Source organism: Trichosurus vulpecula, chromosome 6 (genome assembly GCF_011100635.1).
Source record: "Trichosurus vulpecula isolate mTriVul1 chromosome 6, mTriVul1.pri, whole genome shotgun sequence".
Lineage (NCBI taxonomy): Eukaryota > Metazoa > Chordata > Mammalia > Diprotodontia > Phalangeridae > Trichosurus > Trichosurus vulpecula.
This window is the reverse complement of record NC_050578.1, coordinates 129793543-129811303: the sequence shown is the minus strand read 5'-3', so window position 1 is coordinate 129811303 and position 17761 is coordinate 129793543. Positions and strand designations below refer to the sequence as shown.

Genomic DNA, 17761 nt, shown 5'->3' with positions numbered 1-17761 from the left:
CCACAAAGACTAAAAGCATCTGAAACAACAACATCGTATCTGGCTTCCTTCAATGTTTTCATAAGCTTTTTGTTCAAAACAGCACTCTCACAAAGATTTTTGAAAACCTTTGAAAATTTAAAAAATAAATCTTGCATCTTTGTAGCATACTCCCAAGGTGAAAGTCTTGGCAGCTCATACAAGTATTCCTCCATCATTGCATCAGACATAGTAAGAAAATCTTCTTTTGTGAATGGCCCAGGATAAACCTCAAAGTTGAGAAGAGATGCTTCGGTAGGATCAATAAGAATGGCAGCTGTAGATAACAGTACAGTTACCTCATGGCCCCTCCGTGCCAGCTCATCTAGAATGGTCTTCATATTTATCCAATGACTATACTCCATAGGCCATACCAGGATCTTCCCACAGGACCCACAGCTAAAGCAGCAGAGCTGTAGCAACAAAAGAGCTGCAGCCCACTTCTCAGACCTCATGGCTGGGCCTTTTTATAATCACTGTCTTCTTACTATAAGGTCCTATTGGTTGTATCATGAAAGGAATTGACAAAGAAGTTAAAATGTAATTGAGATCGGTCAATTCCTTATCAAAAAGAAAATCCTTAGTCATCGTTACTGAAGGGAAAAGGGGGACTGATTGGATAAGAGGTCAATATATAGCATGGACTTTAGTGTCAAAGGATGACATTTAGCTAATCGCACAAAACAAAGTTAAACATTCACCTTCTTTGTTGCCACTCTAATCAAGAGGCTCCTTCATGAACTATGGAATGGTTTCACTTACTCAGCTTTTAAAAGATAACTACATTTTCTTTTTTTTAAGAGGAGCATATTTCATAGTGAAAGGGTATAAATGGTGAAAGTGTCTTGATTGTCTTTGTCCTTGAATGTCCAGGTGAAGTGACTAACTAGCACTGGCTCCTTGGTATGCCAGATTAAAACTGCTGTTAATTTTTAAGACACCCTTCTGAAGTTGTTACTGGGTTAGAGGGGTTGGGGTCCCATGAAGGCCAACTTCTGATTCCATTGGGACAGCTGTTGGAAACACTTCCTCTATTGATTCAAACCTTATGGCCTCTAATACTTGGTCCTGAGAGTCTTCCCTTGATTATCATCAGCTGGAGTTCAGGGGCTATGACCTGATATCTAATACTCGGGAACAGCCTTTTCCCAACCTCCCAAGTGAACTCATTAATAACAATCTCCTGTTCCAGCTGTACTTGACATTCTGCCAGAAATGTATGTGATTAGGCTTTGTCTTACTGGGCTTTCAGACACTTTTCCATGATTCCAAACGGCATCTGACCTCACACATACGGTGGTGTCTGTAGTTGTTCCTTACATTGTTGGAAGTATTCATACTAGCTCACATTTCTTTTTCCATTGGGTCTGCCCACCCCCTTCTCTGAAGCTAATACATCAGGTGCCCATTTAGGGCGGCCTCAGCTATGAGCTCACTAAAAGGACCAAAATCCTAAAGAGCTGGAGTCATGTTTTGTAGGTACTACAATATGACAGGAAGTCTGAAAAGGACATTCTATTACCGCATACACACACATAGAATGGCCTTAAGAAGTTGATGGAACCATTCCCCACTTTCTGTTTGTGAATTGTAGATGGAAGTATGGCAATTCTGGAATTTGAAGATGTGCAATAAATGCATAAAGGGTGAGATTAAAAAAAATTCTACTTTTGAGAACTATATTCTGATTTGTCAGCTAACATGCCCTGCATTAAAGTTCATGAAATCCTGAGTCTATAGTTCTTCCACCAAGGACTAGTTTTCCTTTTCCTGTTTGATGGTGATTCTTGCTCCAAATTCCTGAATCTATTCCTTCAGGTGAGAAAGCTGAGCCACTAGCTTCTCCCAAGTAAGGAATCTCTCCTAGTTTCATGGCCTTCAACAACCCTCATACTTTCCCAACTGCTTGGAAAGTATTTTTGCATAGACCTCTGAACAATAACCAAGACAACCTGACCTTGTAACTTATAGAATCATTTTCTCATTCTTTTTCCTGGTATTTGAGGACCAACAAGTGCCAAATTTTCCTTGTTTACTATATAGGCAGTGTCACATGGTATGGAGAGAACCAGCCTTGAAGATAGGAAGCCCTATGCTCAAGGCCTTCCTCTTGCACACTGCTATACATTCAAGACTGCTTCAGCCTAGAAGTTACTTTGCTATAGGTGCCTTCAACTCTTGAAATTCCAGAGAAGTGGCATTGCTAGTTGGGGTTTCTTGAAGTTTATTGTACTAGTGAAGTCACAGGTCCTGCCACTATCCTCATTCATTCTGTAGGTACTGAGCAAACCTGTAACAAACTGAGAAGGTCAAAGCTTCCACACCAATTAGCTAAGGCACTGGCTCATGAGTGGCCGTGTACCCTCTGGTTAAGCCACATACATAGGAATAACCAATATCAAATTAAAAAAATCTCTCCTTTCCCAAATAATGGTATTTAGCTCTTATTTCTATGAACCTATTTTCCTGCTTTTAAGATTCAGACTTCGGCTCACAAAGTTTCTGTTATAGGGCATTTACCTACATTTCATAGGTAACTAAGTCATATTGTTAAAGACAAATTGTATTTCTTATCAGCAATAAGTAAATAAAGGATCCTCATAACTTTAAACACCATATTATTTAAGTTCAGATATGCAAAAAATTGTGGAGTGGCTATATAGTCCTGACATATAAAGCATTAAGTAACCCCAGGCTTACCTAAGACATCACTGTAAAACTGATTCCAATCCTTCACATCAAAATTCTGAAACCAAAAGTCAAAAGAAAGGAAGAAAAGCATATTTTTCACCCTCTCCATGAATGTCATCTTGTCAGTCAATTCTGTCAAGATCACAGGCACATAGGAAGGTGGGGAAGGGAGTCCTCCACAGTATTTTTCATAAGTATTGCCAGGAGTAAACCGAAGAGTATAGACAATAGGTATTCCAAGGACCTCAGCTATGAGCTCTCCACAAGGACAAGCAGCATCTGAAACAACAACATCGTATCTGGCTTCCTTCAATGTCTTCACAAGCTTTTTGTTCAAAACAATACTCTCACATAGCTGTTTGAGAACCTTTGAAAATTCAAAAAATAAAGCGTGCACCTTTTGAGCGTACTCCCAAGGTGAATGTCTTGGCATTTCATATGCCCATTCCTTAATCAATTTGTCAAAATAAGTAAGAAAATCTTCTTTTGTGAATGGCCCAGGATAAACCTCAAAGTTGAGAAGAGATGCATTGTTCGGCTCAATAAGAATGGCAGCTGCAGATGTCAGTACAGTGACCTCATGGTCCCTCTGTGCAAGCTCATCCAGGATAGTCTTCATATTTATCCAGTGACTAAACTCCGTAGGCCATACCAGGACCTTCCCACAGGACCCACAGCTAAAGCAACAGAGCTGGAGCAACAAAAGAGCTGCAGCCCACTTCTCAGACCTCATGGCTGGGCCTTTTCAGAATCACGAGCTTCCTTGTATGCTTGGGGTTATATCATGAAGGGAATTGACAAAGTAGTTAAAATGTAACTGAGATTGGTCAATTCATTATCACAAAAGAAAATCCTCAGTCATAGTTACCAATGGAGAAAGGGAGTTCTGATTGGATAAGAGGTCAATGCATGGCATGGATTTTAGTGTCAGAGAAGGACTTTAGCTAATTGCACAAAGGTCTTCAGTTCAAACAAAATTGAACTTTGACTTTTATTGCCACTCTATTCAAGATTCTTCTTCAGGCACTGCGGAATGGTTTTACTTACTTAAGTTTTGAAAGATAGCTCCATTTCCTTTTTTTCTTTAAACGGAGTATATTTCCTAGTGAAAGGGCATGAATGGTGAAGGTATCTTGATTGTCTTTGTCCTTGAATGTCCCAATGGAGTGACTAGCATTGGCTCCTTGCTATACCAGAGAAAATTTGCTGATGAATTTTTAAGACATCATTCTGTAATTGTTTATGGGTTAGGGGTGTTGGGGCAAATGAAAGCCAATTTCGGATCCCACTGGTGGAGTTCTTGTTGGAAAGTCTTCCTCTATTGCTTTAAACCTTGTGGCTTTTAAGGCCTGGGTCTGATAGTCTTCCCTTGATTATCATGGGCTTGAGTTCATGGACTATGACTTGATATCTCATATTTGGGAATAGACTTTTCCCAACGTCCCAAGAGATCTCATGAATAACAATCTCCTGTTCCAGCTGTACTTGACATTCTACCAGAAATGTTTGTGATTAGGCTTTGTCCTACTGGGCTTTCAGACAGTTTTTCATGATTCTAAAGGGCATCTGACCTCACACATAGGGTGGTCTCTGTAGTTGTTCCTTACATTATTGGAAATATTCGTACTAGCTGACATTTCTTGTTCCATTGGATCTGCCCACCCCCTTCACTGGAGCTAATACATCAGGCACCCCTTCTGAGCTGCCTCAGCTATGAGCTGGGACCAAAGGACCAAAGGACAGAAGGACCAAAATCGTAAAGAGTTGGAGTCATGTTTTGTAGGTACAACATTACGAAAGGACATTCTATTAGTGCACGCACACATGGAATGGCCGTAAGTAGTTGGTGGAATCATTCCACACCTTCTGTTTGTGAATTGTAGATGGAAATATGGCCCTACTAGAATTTGAAGACCTGTAATGAATGCTTAAAGGGTGAGATTAAAAAAAAGTTCCACTTTTGAGAACCATGTTCTGAGTTGTCACCTAAGGAGCCCTGCATCAAAGTTTATGAAATTCTGAGTATATATTTCTTCCAACAAGGAGTTATTTTCTTTTTCCTGTTTGATGGTGATTCTAGCTAAGCCACTAACTTCTCCCAGGTAAGAAATCTCTCTGAGCTTCATGGCCTTCTACAATCCTCATAATTAGTGCTTGGGAAGTATTTTTGCATAGAATTTAAACAATAACCAAGACAACCTGGCCTTGTAACTTGTAGAATCATTTTCTCATTTTTTTTCCTGGTTTTGGAAGACTGACAAGTGCCAAATTTCCCCTGTTTACTATGTAGGCAGTGTTATATGGTATGGAGAGATTCAGCCTTGAAGATAGGAAGCCCTATGCTCGAGCTTCTCCTCTGGCACATATAGGCTGCACATTCCAGGCTGCTTCAGCCCAGAAGTCACTTTGTTCTAGGTGCCTTGAACTCTTTAAGTTCCAGAGAAGAAACATTGCTGGGGGGGGGGGGTTTCCTGGAGTTTCCTGTGCTAGTGAAGTCACAGGTGCTGCCACTATCCTCATCCATTCTGCAGGTACTGCCCAAACCTGTAACAAACTGAGAAGGTCAAAGCTTCCATGCCAATCAGCTAAGGCACTGGCTCAGGAGTGGTCAGTGAACCCTCAAGTTAAGCCACACATATAGGAAGAACTAATATCAAATTAAAAAAAAACACTCTAAGACCTCAAATGATGGTATTTAGCTCTTATTTCTCTGAATCTATTTTTCTACTTTAAAGATCACAGTTTAGCTCACAAAGTTTCAGTTATAGGGCATTTACCTATATTTCATAGGTAACTAAGTCATATTGTTAAAGACAAATTCATGTTCTTATCAGCAATAAGTAAACAAAGGATCCTCATAACTTTAAATACCAACCTATTCAAGTTCAGATACAGAAAAAATTGTGGAGTGACTGTATAGTCCTGACATGTAAAGCATTAATCAACCGCAGGCTTACCTAACATTGTAAAACTGATTCCAATCCTTCACATCAAAATTCTGAAACCAAAAGTCAAAAGAAAGGAAGAAAAGCATATTTTTCACCCTCTCCATGAATGTCATCTTGTCATTTAACTATGCCAAGACCACAGGCACATAGGAAAGTGGGGATGGGAGTCCTCAAAAGTATTTTCAAAAGTATTGCCAGTAGTAAACCGAAGAGTATAGACAATAGGTATTCCAAGGACATCAGCTATGAGTTCCCCACAAGGACCAAAAGCATCTGAACCAGCATCATCATGTCTGGCTTCCTTCAATGTCTTCATAAGCTTCTTGTTCAAAACAACACTCTCACAAAGCTGTTTGACAACCTTCGAATATTCAAAAAATACAGCTTGCATCTTTGTGGCACACTCCCAAGGTGAAAGTCTTGGCAGCTCGTTAACCCATTCCCAAATCCTTTTCTCAGAATGAATAAGAACATGTTCTTTCCTGAATGGCCCAGGATAAACCTCAAAGTTGAGAAGAGATGCCTGGGTAGGATCAATAAGAATGGAAGCTGCAGTACAGTGATTTTATGGCCCCTCTGTGCCAGCTCATCCAGGATGGTCTTTATATTTATCCAGTGACTATGATCTATAGGCCACACTAAGACCTTCCCACAGGACCCACAGCTAAAGCAGCAGAGCTGCACCAGCAAAAGTGCTGCAGCCCATTTCTCAGCCCTCATACTTGTACCTTTTTGGGATTCTTTAACTTTCTCCTCTAAGTTGATATGGGTTGTATCGTGAAAGGAACTGGCAATGATGTTAAAATGTAATTGAGATTGGTCAATTCCTTATCAAAAAGAAAATCCTTAGTCATCGTTACTGAAGGGAAAAGGGAGGCTGATTGGATAAGAGGTCAATACATGGAATGGACTTTAGTGTCAAAGGACGACATTTAGCTAATTGCACAAAACAAAATTAAACATTCACCTTCTTTGTTGCCACTCTAATCAAGAGGCTCCTTCATGAACTATGGAATGGTTTCACTTACCCAGCTTTTAAAAGATAACTACATTTTCTTTTTTTTCAGAGGAGCATATTTCATAGTGAAAGGGTATAAATGGTGAAAGTGTCTTGATTTTCTTTGTCCTTGAATGTCCAGGTGAAGTGACGAACTAGCACTGGCTCCTTGGTATGCCAGATTAAAACTGCTGTTAATTTTTAAGACACCCTTCTGAAGTTGTTACTGGGTTAGAGGGGTTGGGGTCCCATGAAGGCCAACTTCTGATTCCATTGGGACAGCTGTTGGAAACACTTCCTCTATTGATTCAAACCTTATGGCCTCTAATACTTGGTCCTGAGAGTCTTCCCTTGATTATCATCAGCTGGAGTTCAGGGGCTATGACCTGATATCTAATACTTGGGAACAGCCTTTTCCCAACCTCCCAAGTGAACTCATTAATAACAATCTCCTGTTCCAGCTGTACTTGACATTCTGCCAGAAATGTATGTGATTAGGCTTTGTCTTACTGGGCTTTCAGACACTTTTCCATGATTCCAAACGGCATCTGACCTCACACATACGGTGGTGTCTGTAGTTGTTCCTTACATTGTTGGAAGTATTCATACTAGCTCACATTTCTTTTTCCATTGGGTCTGCCCACCCCCTTCTCTAAAGCTAATACATCAGGTGCCCATTTAGGGCGGCCTCAGCTATGAGCTCACTAAAAGGACCAAAATCCTAAAGAGCTGGAGTCATGTTTTGTAGGTACAACAATATTACAGGAAGTCTGAAAAGGACATTCTATTACCGCATACACACACATAGAATGGCCTTAAGAAGTTGATGGAACCATTCCCCACTTTCTGTTTGTGAATTGTAGATGGAAGTATGGCAATTCTGGAATTTGAAGATGTGCAATAAATGCATAAAGGGTGAGATTAAAAAAAATTCTACTTTTGAGAACTATATTCTGATTTGTCAGCTAACATGCCCTGCATTAAAGTTCATGAAAGCCTGAGTCTATAGTTCTTCCACCAAGGAGTAGTTTTCCTTTTCCTGTTTGATGGTGATTCTTGCTCCAAATTCCTGAATCTATTCCTTCAGGTGAGAAAGCTGAGCCACTAGCTTCTCCCAAGTAAGGAATCTCTCCTAGTTTCATGGCCTTCAACAACCCTCATACTTTCCCAACTGCTTGGAAAGTATTTTTGCATAGACCTCTGAACAATAACCAAGACAACCTGACCTTGTAACTTATAGAATCATTTTCTCATTCTTTTTCCTGGTATTTGAGGACCAACAAGTGCCAAATTTTCCTTGTTTACTATATAGGCAGTGTCACATGGTATGGAGAGAACCAGCCTTGAAGATAGTAAGCCCTATGCTCAAGGCCTTCCTCTTGCACATACTGCTACACATTCAAGACTGCTTCAGCCTAGAAGTCACTTTGCTATAGGTGCCTTCAACTCTTGAAGTTCCAGAGAAGTGGCATTGCTAGATGGGGTTTCCTGAAGTTTATTGTACTAGTGAAGTCACAGGTCCTGCCACTATCCTCATTCATTCTGTAGGTACTGAGCAAACCTGTAACAAACTGAGAAGGTCAAAGCTTCCACACCAATCAGCTAAGGCACTGGCTCATGAGTGGCCGTGTACCCTCTGGTTAAGCCACATACATAGAAATAACCAATATCAAATTAAAAAAATCTCTCCTTTCCCAAATAATGGTATTTAGCTCTTATTTCTATGAACCTATTTTCCTGCTTTTAAGATTCAGACTTCGGCTCACAAAGTTTCTGTTATAGGGCATTTACCTACATTTCATAGGTAACTAAGTCATATTGTTAAAGACAAATTGTATTTCTTATCAGCAATAAGTAAATAAAGGATCCTCATAACTTTAAACACCATATTATTTAAGTTCAGACATGTAAAAAATTGTGGAGTGGCTATATAGTCCTGACATATAAAGCAGTAAGTAACCCCAGGCTTACCTAAGACATCACTGTAGAACTGATTCCAATCCTTCACATCAAAAGTCTGAAACCAAAAGTCAAAAGAAAGGAAGAAAAGCATATTTTTCACCCTCTCCATGAATGTCATCTTGTCAGTCAATTCTGTCAAGACCACAGGCACATAGGAAGGTGGGGAAGGGAGTCCTCCACAGTGTTTTTCATAAATATTGCCAGGAGTAAACCGAAGAGTATAGACAATAGGTATTCCAAGGACCTCAGCTATGAGCTCTCCACAAGGACAAACAGCATCTGACACAACAACATCGTATCTGGCTTCCTTCAATGTCTTCACAAGCTTCTTGTTCAAAACAACACTCTCACATAGCTGTTTGAGAACCTTTGAAAATTCAAAAAATAAAGCTTGCAACTTTGTAGCATACTCCCAAGGTGAATGTCTTGGCATTTCATATGCCCATTCCTTAATCAATTTGTCAAAATAAGTAAGAAAATCTTCTTTTGTGAATGGCCCAGGATAAACCTCAAAGTTGAGAAGAGATGCATTGTTCGGCTCAATAAGAATGGCAGCTGCAGATGTCAGTACAGTGACCTCATGGTCCCTCTGTGCAAGCTCATCCAGGATAGTCTTCATATTTATCCAGTGACTAAACTCCGTAGGCCATACCAGGACCTTCCCACAGGACCCACAGCTAAAGCAACAGAGCTGGAGCAACAAAAGAGCTGCAGCCCACTTCTCAGACCTCATGGCTGGGCCTTTTCAGAATCACGAGCTTCCTTGTATGCTTGGAGTTATATCATGAAGGGAATTGACAAAGTAGTTAAAACGTAATTGAGGTTGGTCAATTCATTATCACAAAAGAAAATCCTTAGTCATAGTTACCGATGGAGAAAGGGAGTTCTGATTGGATAAGAGATCAATGCATGGCATGGATTTTAGTGTCAGAGGAGGACTTTAGCTAATTGCACAAATGTCTTCAGTTCAAACAAAATTGAACTTTGACTTTTGTTGCCACTCTATTCAAGATTCTTCTTCAGGCACTGCGGAATGGTTTTACTTACTTAAGTTTTGAAAGATAGCTCCATTCCTTTTTTCCTTTAAACGGAGTATATTTCCTAATGAAAGGGCAGGAATGGTGAAGGTATCTTGATTGTCTTTGTCCTACTGGGCTTTCAGACAGTTTTTCATGATTCTAAAGGGCATCTGACCTCACACATAGGGTGGTCTCTGTAGTTGTTCCTTACATTATTGGAAATATTCGTACTAGCTGACATTTCTTGTTCCATTGGATCTGCCCACCCCCTTCACTGGAGCTAATACATCAGGCACCCCTTCTGAGCTGCCTCAGCTATGAGCTGGGACCAAAGGACCAAAGGACAGAAGGACCAAAATCGTAAAGAGTTGGAGTCATGTTTTGTAGGTACAACATTACGAAAGGACATTCTATTAGTGCACGCACACATGGAATGGCCGTAAGTAGTTGGTGGAATCATTCCACACCTTCTGTTTGTGAATTGTAGATGGAAATATGGCCCTACTAGAATTTGAAGACCTGTAATGAATGCTTAAAGGGTGAGATTAAAAAAAAGTTCCACTTTTGAGAACCATGTTCTGAGTTGTCACCTAAGGAGCCCTGCATCAAAGTTTATGAAATTCTGAGTATATATTTCTTCCAACAAGGAGTTATTTTCTTTTTCCTGTTTGATGGTGATTCTAGCTAAGCCACTAGCTTCTCCCAGGTAAGAAATATCTCTAAGCTTCATGGCCTTCTACAATCCTCATAATTAGTGCTTGGGAAGTATTTTTGCATAGAATTTAAACAATAACCAAGACAACCTGGCCTTGTAACTTGTAGAATCATTTTCTCATTTTTTTTCCTGGTTTTGGAAGACTGACAAGTGCCAAATTTCCCCTGTTTACTATGTAGGCAGTGTTATATGGTATGGAGAGATTCAGCCTTGAAGATAGGAAGCCCTATGCTCGAGCTTCTCCTCTGGCACATATAGGCTGCACATTCCAGGCTGCTTCAGCCCAGAAGTCACTTTGTTCTAGGTGCCTTGAACTCTTTAAGTTCCAGAGAAGAAACATTGCTGGGGGGGGGGGTTTCCTGGAGTTTCCTGTGCTAGTGAAGTCACAGGTGCTGCCACTATCCTCATCCATTCTGCAGGTACTGCCCAAACCTGTAACAAACTGAGAAGGTCAAAGCTTCCATGCCAATCAGCTAAGGCACTGGCTCAGGAGTGGTCAGTGAACCCTCAAGTTAAGCCACACATATAGGAAGAACTAATATCAAATTAAAAAAAACACTCTAAGACCTCAAATGATGGTATTTAGCTCTTATTTCTCTGAATCTATTTTTCTACTTTAAAGATCACAGTTTAGCTCACAAAGTTTCAGTTATAGGGCATTTACCTATATTTCATAGGTAACTAAGTCATATTGTTAAAGACAAATTCATGTTCTTATCAGCAATAAGTAAACAAAGGATCCTCATAACTTTAAATACCAACCTATTCAAGTTCAGATACAGAAAAAATTGTGGAGTGACTGTATAGTCCTGACATGTAAAGCATTAATCAACCGCAGGCTTACCTAACATTGTAAAACTGATTCCAATCCTTCACATCAAAATTCTGAAACCAAAAGTCAAAAGAAAGGAAGAAAAGCATATTTTTCACCCTCTCCATGAATGTCATCTTGTCATTTAACTATGCCAAGACCACAGGCACATAGGAAAGCGGGAATGGGAGTCCTCAAAAGTATTTTCAAAAGTATTGCCAGTAGTAAACCGAAGAGTATAGACAATAGGTATTCCAAGAACATCAGCTATGAGTTCCCCACAAGGACCAAAAGCATCTGAAACAGCATCATCATGTCTGGCTTCCTTCAATGTCTTCATAAGCTTCTTGTTCAAAACAACACTCTCACAAAGCTGTTTGACAACCTTCGAATATTCAAAAAATACAGCTTGCATCTTTGTGGCATACTCCCAAGGTGAAAGTCTTGGCAGCTCATTAACCCATTCCCAAATCCTTTTCTCAGAATGAATAAGAACATGTTCTTTCCTGAATGGCCCAGGATAAACCTCAAAGTTGAGAAGAGATGCCTGGGTAGGATCAATAAGAATGGAAGCTGCAGTACAGTGATTTTATGGCCCCTCTGTGCCAGCTCATCCAGGATGGTCTTTATATTTATCCAGTGACTATGATCTATAGGCCACACTAAGACCTTCCCACAGGACCCACAGCTAAAGCAGCAGAGCTGCACCAGCAAAAGTGCTGCAGCCCATTTCTCAGCCCTCATACTTGCACCTTTTTGGGATTCTTTAACTTCCTCCTCTAAGTTGATATGGGTTGTATCGTGAAAGGAACTGGCAAAGATGTTAAAATGTAATTGAGATCAGTCAATTCCTTATCAAGAAAGAAAATCCTTAGTCATCGTTACTGATGGAAAAAGGGAGGCTGATTGGATAAGGGGTCAATACATGGAATGGACTTTAGTGTCAAAGGAGGACATTTAGCTAATTGCACAAAATAAAGTTAAACATTCACCTTCTTTTTTGCCACTCTAATCAAGAGGCTCCTTCATGAACTGTGGAATGGTTTCACTTAGGTTTTAAAAGATAACTGCATTCCCTTTTTTTTTAACAGGAGCATATTTCATAGTGAAAGGGTGTGAATGGTGAAAGTGTCTTGATTGTCTTTGTCCTTGAATGTCCAGATGAAGTGACTAACTAGCATTGGTTCCTTGCTATGCCAGAGAGAAACTGCTGTTAATTTTTAAGACACCTTTCTGTAGTTGTTACTGGGTTAGAGGGGTTGGGGTTCCGTAAAGGCCAATTTCTGATCCCATTGGGGCAGTTGTTGGAAACACTTTCTCTATTGCTTCAAACCTTGTGGCCTTCAATATCTGTGCCTGATAGTCTTCCCTTGATTATCATGGGCTTGAGTTCATGGACTACGACCTCATACCTTATTTGGAAGTAGCCCCTTCCCAACATCCCAAGTGATCTCATTAATAACAATCTCCTGTTCTAAGTGTACTTGACATTCTGCCAGAAATGCCTGTGATTAGGCTTTGTGTTACTGGGCTTTCAGACACTTTTCCATGACTCCAAAGGGCATGTGGCCTCACACATAGGGTTGTCTCTGTAGTTATTCCCCACATTGTTGGAAAGGCTCAAACTAGCTCACATTTCTTGTTCCATTGGGTCTACCACCCCTTTCACTAGAGCCAATACAGCAGGCTCCCCTTTTGGGCTGCATCCCTAAAGAGTTAGAGTCATGTTTTGTAGGTACTACATTATGACAGGGAGTCTGAAAAGAACATTCTGTTAGTGCATGCCCATGCAGAATGGCCTTAAGTAGTTGGTGAAACCATTCCACACCTTCTCTTTGTGGATTGTAGATGGAAGTATGGCAATTCTAGAATTTGAAGATCTGTAATGAATGCTTAAAGGGTGCGATTAAAAAAATTCTACATTTGAGAACCATGTTCTGAGTTTTCAGCTAAAATTCCTCACATCAAAGTTTATGAAATCCTGAGTCTATACTTCTTCTAGCAAGGAGTAATTTTCTTTTTCCTATTTGAGGCTGATTCTTGCTCCAAATTGCTAATCTATTCCTTCAGGTGAGAAAGCTGAGCCACTAGCTTCTCCCAGGTAAGGAATCTCTCCTAGCTTCATGGCCTTCAACAACCCTCATCCTTTCCTCACTGCTTGGAAAATATTTGTGTATAGAATTTAAACAATAACCAAGACAATCCTGCAGAATCATTTTCTCATTCTTTTTCCTGGTTTTTGAAGACTGATAAGTGCCAAATTTCCCCTGTTTACTACATAGGCAGTGTTACATGGTATGGAGAGAATCAGCATTGAAGACCGGAAGCCCTATGCTCAAGCCTCTCCTCTGGCACATACAGGCTGCACATTCTGGGCTGCTTCAGCCCAGAAGTCACTTTGTTCTAGGTGCCTTGAACTCTTTAAGTTCCAGAGAAGAAACATTGCTAGAGCGGTTTCCTGGAGTTTCCTGTACTAGTGAAGTCACGGGTCCTGCCACTATCCTCATCCATTCTGTAGGTACTGCACAAACCTGTAACAAACTGAGAAGGTCAAAGCTTCCATGCCAATCAGCTAAGATTCTAGCTCTTGAGTGACCAATGTACCTTCAGCTTAGGCCACATACATAGGAATACCCAGTACCAAATTAAGAAAAAGCACTCTCCTCCCCCAAATAATGGTATTTAGTTCTTATTTCTATGAACATATTTTTCAGCCTTAAAGATTTAGATTTAGCTCATAAAGTTACAGTTACAGGGCAGTCACCTATATTTCATATTTAACTAAGTAACATTGTTAATCACAAATTCCATTTCTTACCAGCAATAAGTAAACAAAGGGTCTTAATACCTTTAAACACCAACCAATTTACCTTCAGATATATAAAAAAATTGTGGAGTGGCTGTATATTCCTGACCTGTATACCATTAAGGAACCCCAGGCTTACCTAAGACATCAGTGTAAAACTGATTCCAATCCTTCACATCAAAAGTCTGAAACCAAAAGTCAAAATAAAGGAAGTAAAGCATATTTTTCACCCTCTCCATGAATGTCATCTTGTCATTCAATTCTGTCAAGACCACAGGCACATAGGAAGGGGGGGAAGGGAGTCCTCCACAGTATTTTTCATAAGTATTGCCAGCAGTGAACCGCAGAGTATAGACATTAGGTATTCCCAGGACCTCAGCTATGAGCTCACCACAAGGAGTAAGTGCATCTGAAAAAATAACATCATGTCTGGCTTCCTTCAATGTCTTCATAAGCTTCTTGTTCAAAACAACACTCTCACAAAGCTGTTTGAAAACCTTTGAATATTCAAAAAATATAGCTTGCATCTTTGTAGCATACTCCCAAGGTGAATGTCTTGGCATTTCATATGCCCATTCCTTAATCCATTTGTCAAAATAAGTAACAACATCTTCTTTTATGAATGGCCCCGGATAAACCTCAAAGTTGAGAAGAGATGCATTGGTCCGTTCAATAAGAACGGAAGCTGTAGATGCCAGTACAGTGACCTCATGGCCCCTCTGTGCCAGCTCATCTAGAATGGTCTTCATATTTATCCAATGACTATACTCCATAGGCCATACCAGCACCTTCCCACAGGACCCACAGGTAAAGCAGCAGAGCTGCAGCAACAAAAACACTGAAACCCACTTCTCAGATCTCATGGTTAGGCCTTTTCAGAATCACGAGCTTCCTCCTATGCTATGGCTTATATCATGAAAGGAATTGACAAAGAAGTTAAAATGTAATTGGGATCTGTCATGCCTTCATCCAAAAAGGCAATCATTAGTCATAGTTACTGATGGACAAAGGGAGGTCAATTTGCCCAGAGGTCAATGCATGGCGTGGACTTTAGTGTCAAAGGATGACATTTAGCCAATTGCACAAAAGTTTTCAGTCCAAACAAAGTTGAACATTCACCTTCTTTGTTGCCCCTCCAATCTAGAGGCCTTGTCAGGGACTGTGGAATGGTTTTATTTACTCAGGTTTGAAATGATAACTCTATTTACTTTTTTTTATCTTTTTTTTAAACAGGAGCATATTTCATAGTGAAAGGGCATGAATGGTGAAGGTGTCTCTATTGTATTTGTCCTTGAATGTCCAAGTGGAGTCCTGGCTCCTTGCTATGCCAGAGAAAAATTGCTGATGAATTTTTAACATCCTTCTGTAGCTGTTACTGGGTTAGGGGGGTTGGGATCCAGTGAAGGTCAATTTCTGATCCCACTGGGGCTGCTCTTTCTGGAAATTCTTCCTCTATTGTTTCAAACCTTGTGGCCTTAATGCCTGGGCCTGATAGTCTTCCCTTGATTATCATGGGCTTGCGTTCATGGACTATATTTGGGTATAACTTCTTCCAAAAATCCCAAGTTATCTCATTAATTATAATCTCCTGTTCTAGCTGTACCTGAAATTCTGCTAGAAATGTATGTGATTTGGCTTTGTCTTACTGGGCTTTCAGAGACTCTTCCATGATTCCAAAGGGCATCTGGCCTCACACATAGGGTGGTCTCTGTAGTTATTCCTCATATTGTTGGACACAATTGAACTAGCTCACATTTCTTGTTCCATTGGGTTTACCACCCCCTTCCTTGGAGCTCATGCATCAGGTACCCCTTTTGGGTTGTATCCTTAAAGAGTTGGAGTCGTGTTTTGTGCGTGCTACAAAATGACAGGGATTCTGAAAAGGATACTGTACTAATGTATGCACACACAGAATGGTGTTATGTAGCTGGTGCAACCATTCCACACCCTCTCTTTGTGAATTGTAGTTGGAGGTATGGCAAGACTAAAATTTGAAATCTGCAATAAATGCTTGTAGGGTGGGATAAAAAAGTTCTACCTTTGAGAACCATGTTCTGGATTGTCAGCTAATATGCCCTACATCAAAGCTTATGAAATTTCCAGTGCATACTTCTTCCACCAAGGAATAGTTTTCTTTTTCCTGTTTGATGGTGATTCTTGCTCTAAAATTCTGATCCAAGCGTGGGTTACCTGTGGCCCTCTGGGCCATCTGGTGTGGCCTTTTGGCTTAACTCAAACTTCGCAGAACAAATCCCCTTAATAAAAGGATTTGTTCTGTAAAACTTGGACTCAATCAAAATGTAGCACCCAAGTACCTAAAAGGTTGCAGTTCCCCCACCCCTGTCCAGATCTATTCTTTTGGTTAAGAAAGCTAAGGCACTAACTTCTCTCAGGTTTTTTCTCCTAGCTTCATGGCCTTCAACAGTCCTCCTACTTTCCCAACTGGTTGGGATGCATTTTTGTTTAGACCTCTAAACAATACCCAAGACAACCTGATCTTGTAAGTTGTAGAAGCATTTTCTTATTTTTTCCTGGTTTTTGGAGGACTGACAAGTGCCAAATCCTCCTCATTTCCTATGTAGGCAGCGTTACATAGTAAGGAAAGAGGCAGCCTTGAAGACAGCACGCCTTACACTCAAGTCCCTTCTCTGGCACATACAGGCTGCACATTCCAAGGTGCTTCAGCCTAGGAATCACTTTGTTGTAGGTGACTCTAACTCTTTAAGTGCCAGAGAAGGGGCATTGCTATAGAGGGCTACCTGGAAGTCACAGGTCCTGCCACTATCCCCATCCATTCTACAGGTACTGCCCAAGCCTGTAAAAATCTGTAATACATCCTGAAGTGCTTCCTTTGAATGGAAGTACTGTCTAACCTGAGCTATTCCCTTCCCCCAGTACACATATTAGACTCCAGGAACATGTTCTGACTCCAAAGGTATCCTGTAAAGCATGGACTTACCACTCCTGTTAAAGTAGTAGAAGCAATATTAGATGGAGATCCTAAGGACACTTTAACAATTAAAAGTGTGACCTTAAGCAAAGAAATATTTCTAAGGATTACAATTTCTGGAAAAAGAGTATTTGACAACACGATTGATATAAACTTCCACTGCTCTATTTCCACAACGTCTGATGTGTACTTCTACACCCCTTACACACACACTAACACACACATGTACACACACAAAGCATATATTATGTATATTTATGTGCATGCACACACATTATACACATACATCCTTTCCACATATGGATGTATAGAGAGATATCTCCTAAAATCCCAAAGAGTAAACGTAAGTATGCATACATTCACACATAAACACAGGTTTCCTGAATAACAAATACCTCACAAGCAGAGTACTTCAAGAATCTCAATCTAGGTTTAAACTTTGATAGTTTGAAACTCAGGTTTTAAATTTTAATAGGTTAAAACTCCTAGGACTTTCTGAACCACCTGTATATAAACATATTCATATATTTCCTAAATAGCAAAGATATCCACATCAGGATATGTGTACATGTGTATGTCCATAAATGAATATATGGATATGTTTGTTAATTACATTTATTTTTAGTTGCAACTTCAGTTCTTCCATTGCCAATCTAAATGAAATGATACATCTTGTTGTAAAAGAACACTCATACACATCTATTCATAGCTATATTGTTAGACGTAGGCCTTTTTCATTCAATTTTTATATCCTGAATTTCTTCGCCTTTCCTTCAACTTGGGCAGGATTAATATTGAGAAGTTCAAGAAAAAAAGGCTCTGTTGTATCCAAAGTGAATGCCTT

General features: G+C 40.1%; 1 protein-coding gene across 10 annotated transcripts in view; it reads right to left on the bottom strand.

The window, feature by feature from the left end:
- Positions 1-17761, bottom strand: part of LOC118855502 (UDP-glucuronosyltransferase 2A1-like) — a 350735-nt gene that overhangs the window by 45688 nt on the left and 287286 nt on the right. Inside the window, exon 1 of one of the 10 annotated variants that reach the window (XM_036765612.1) lies at positions 14107-14816. The exons of 7 other annotated variants lie outside the window; for them this stretch is intronic. In XM_036765612.1, the coding sequence (XP_036621507.1) occupies positions 14107-14740 (634 nt within the window). In that variant the 5' untranslated portion in view covers positions 14741-14816. Of the gene's footprint in view, positions 1-2718; positions 3458-8625; positions 9365-14106; positions 14817-17761 lie in introns of those variants that run through there. 2 more of the 10 variants (XM_036765618.1, XM_036765613.1) reach the window with 2 other exon arrangements.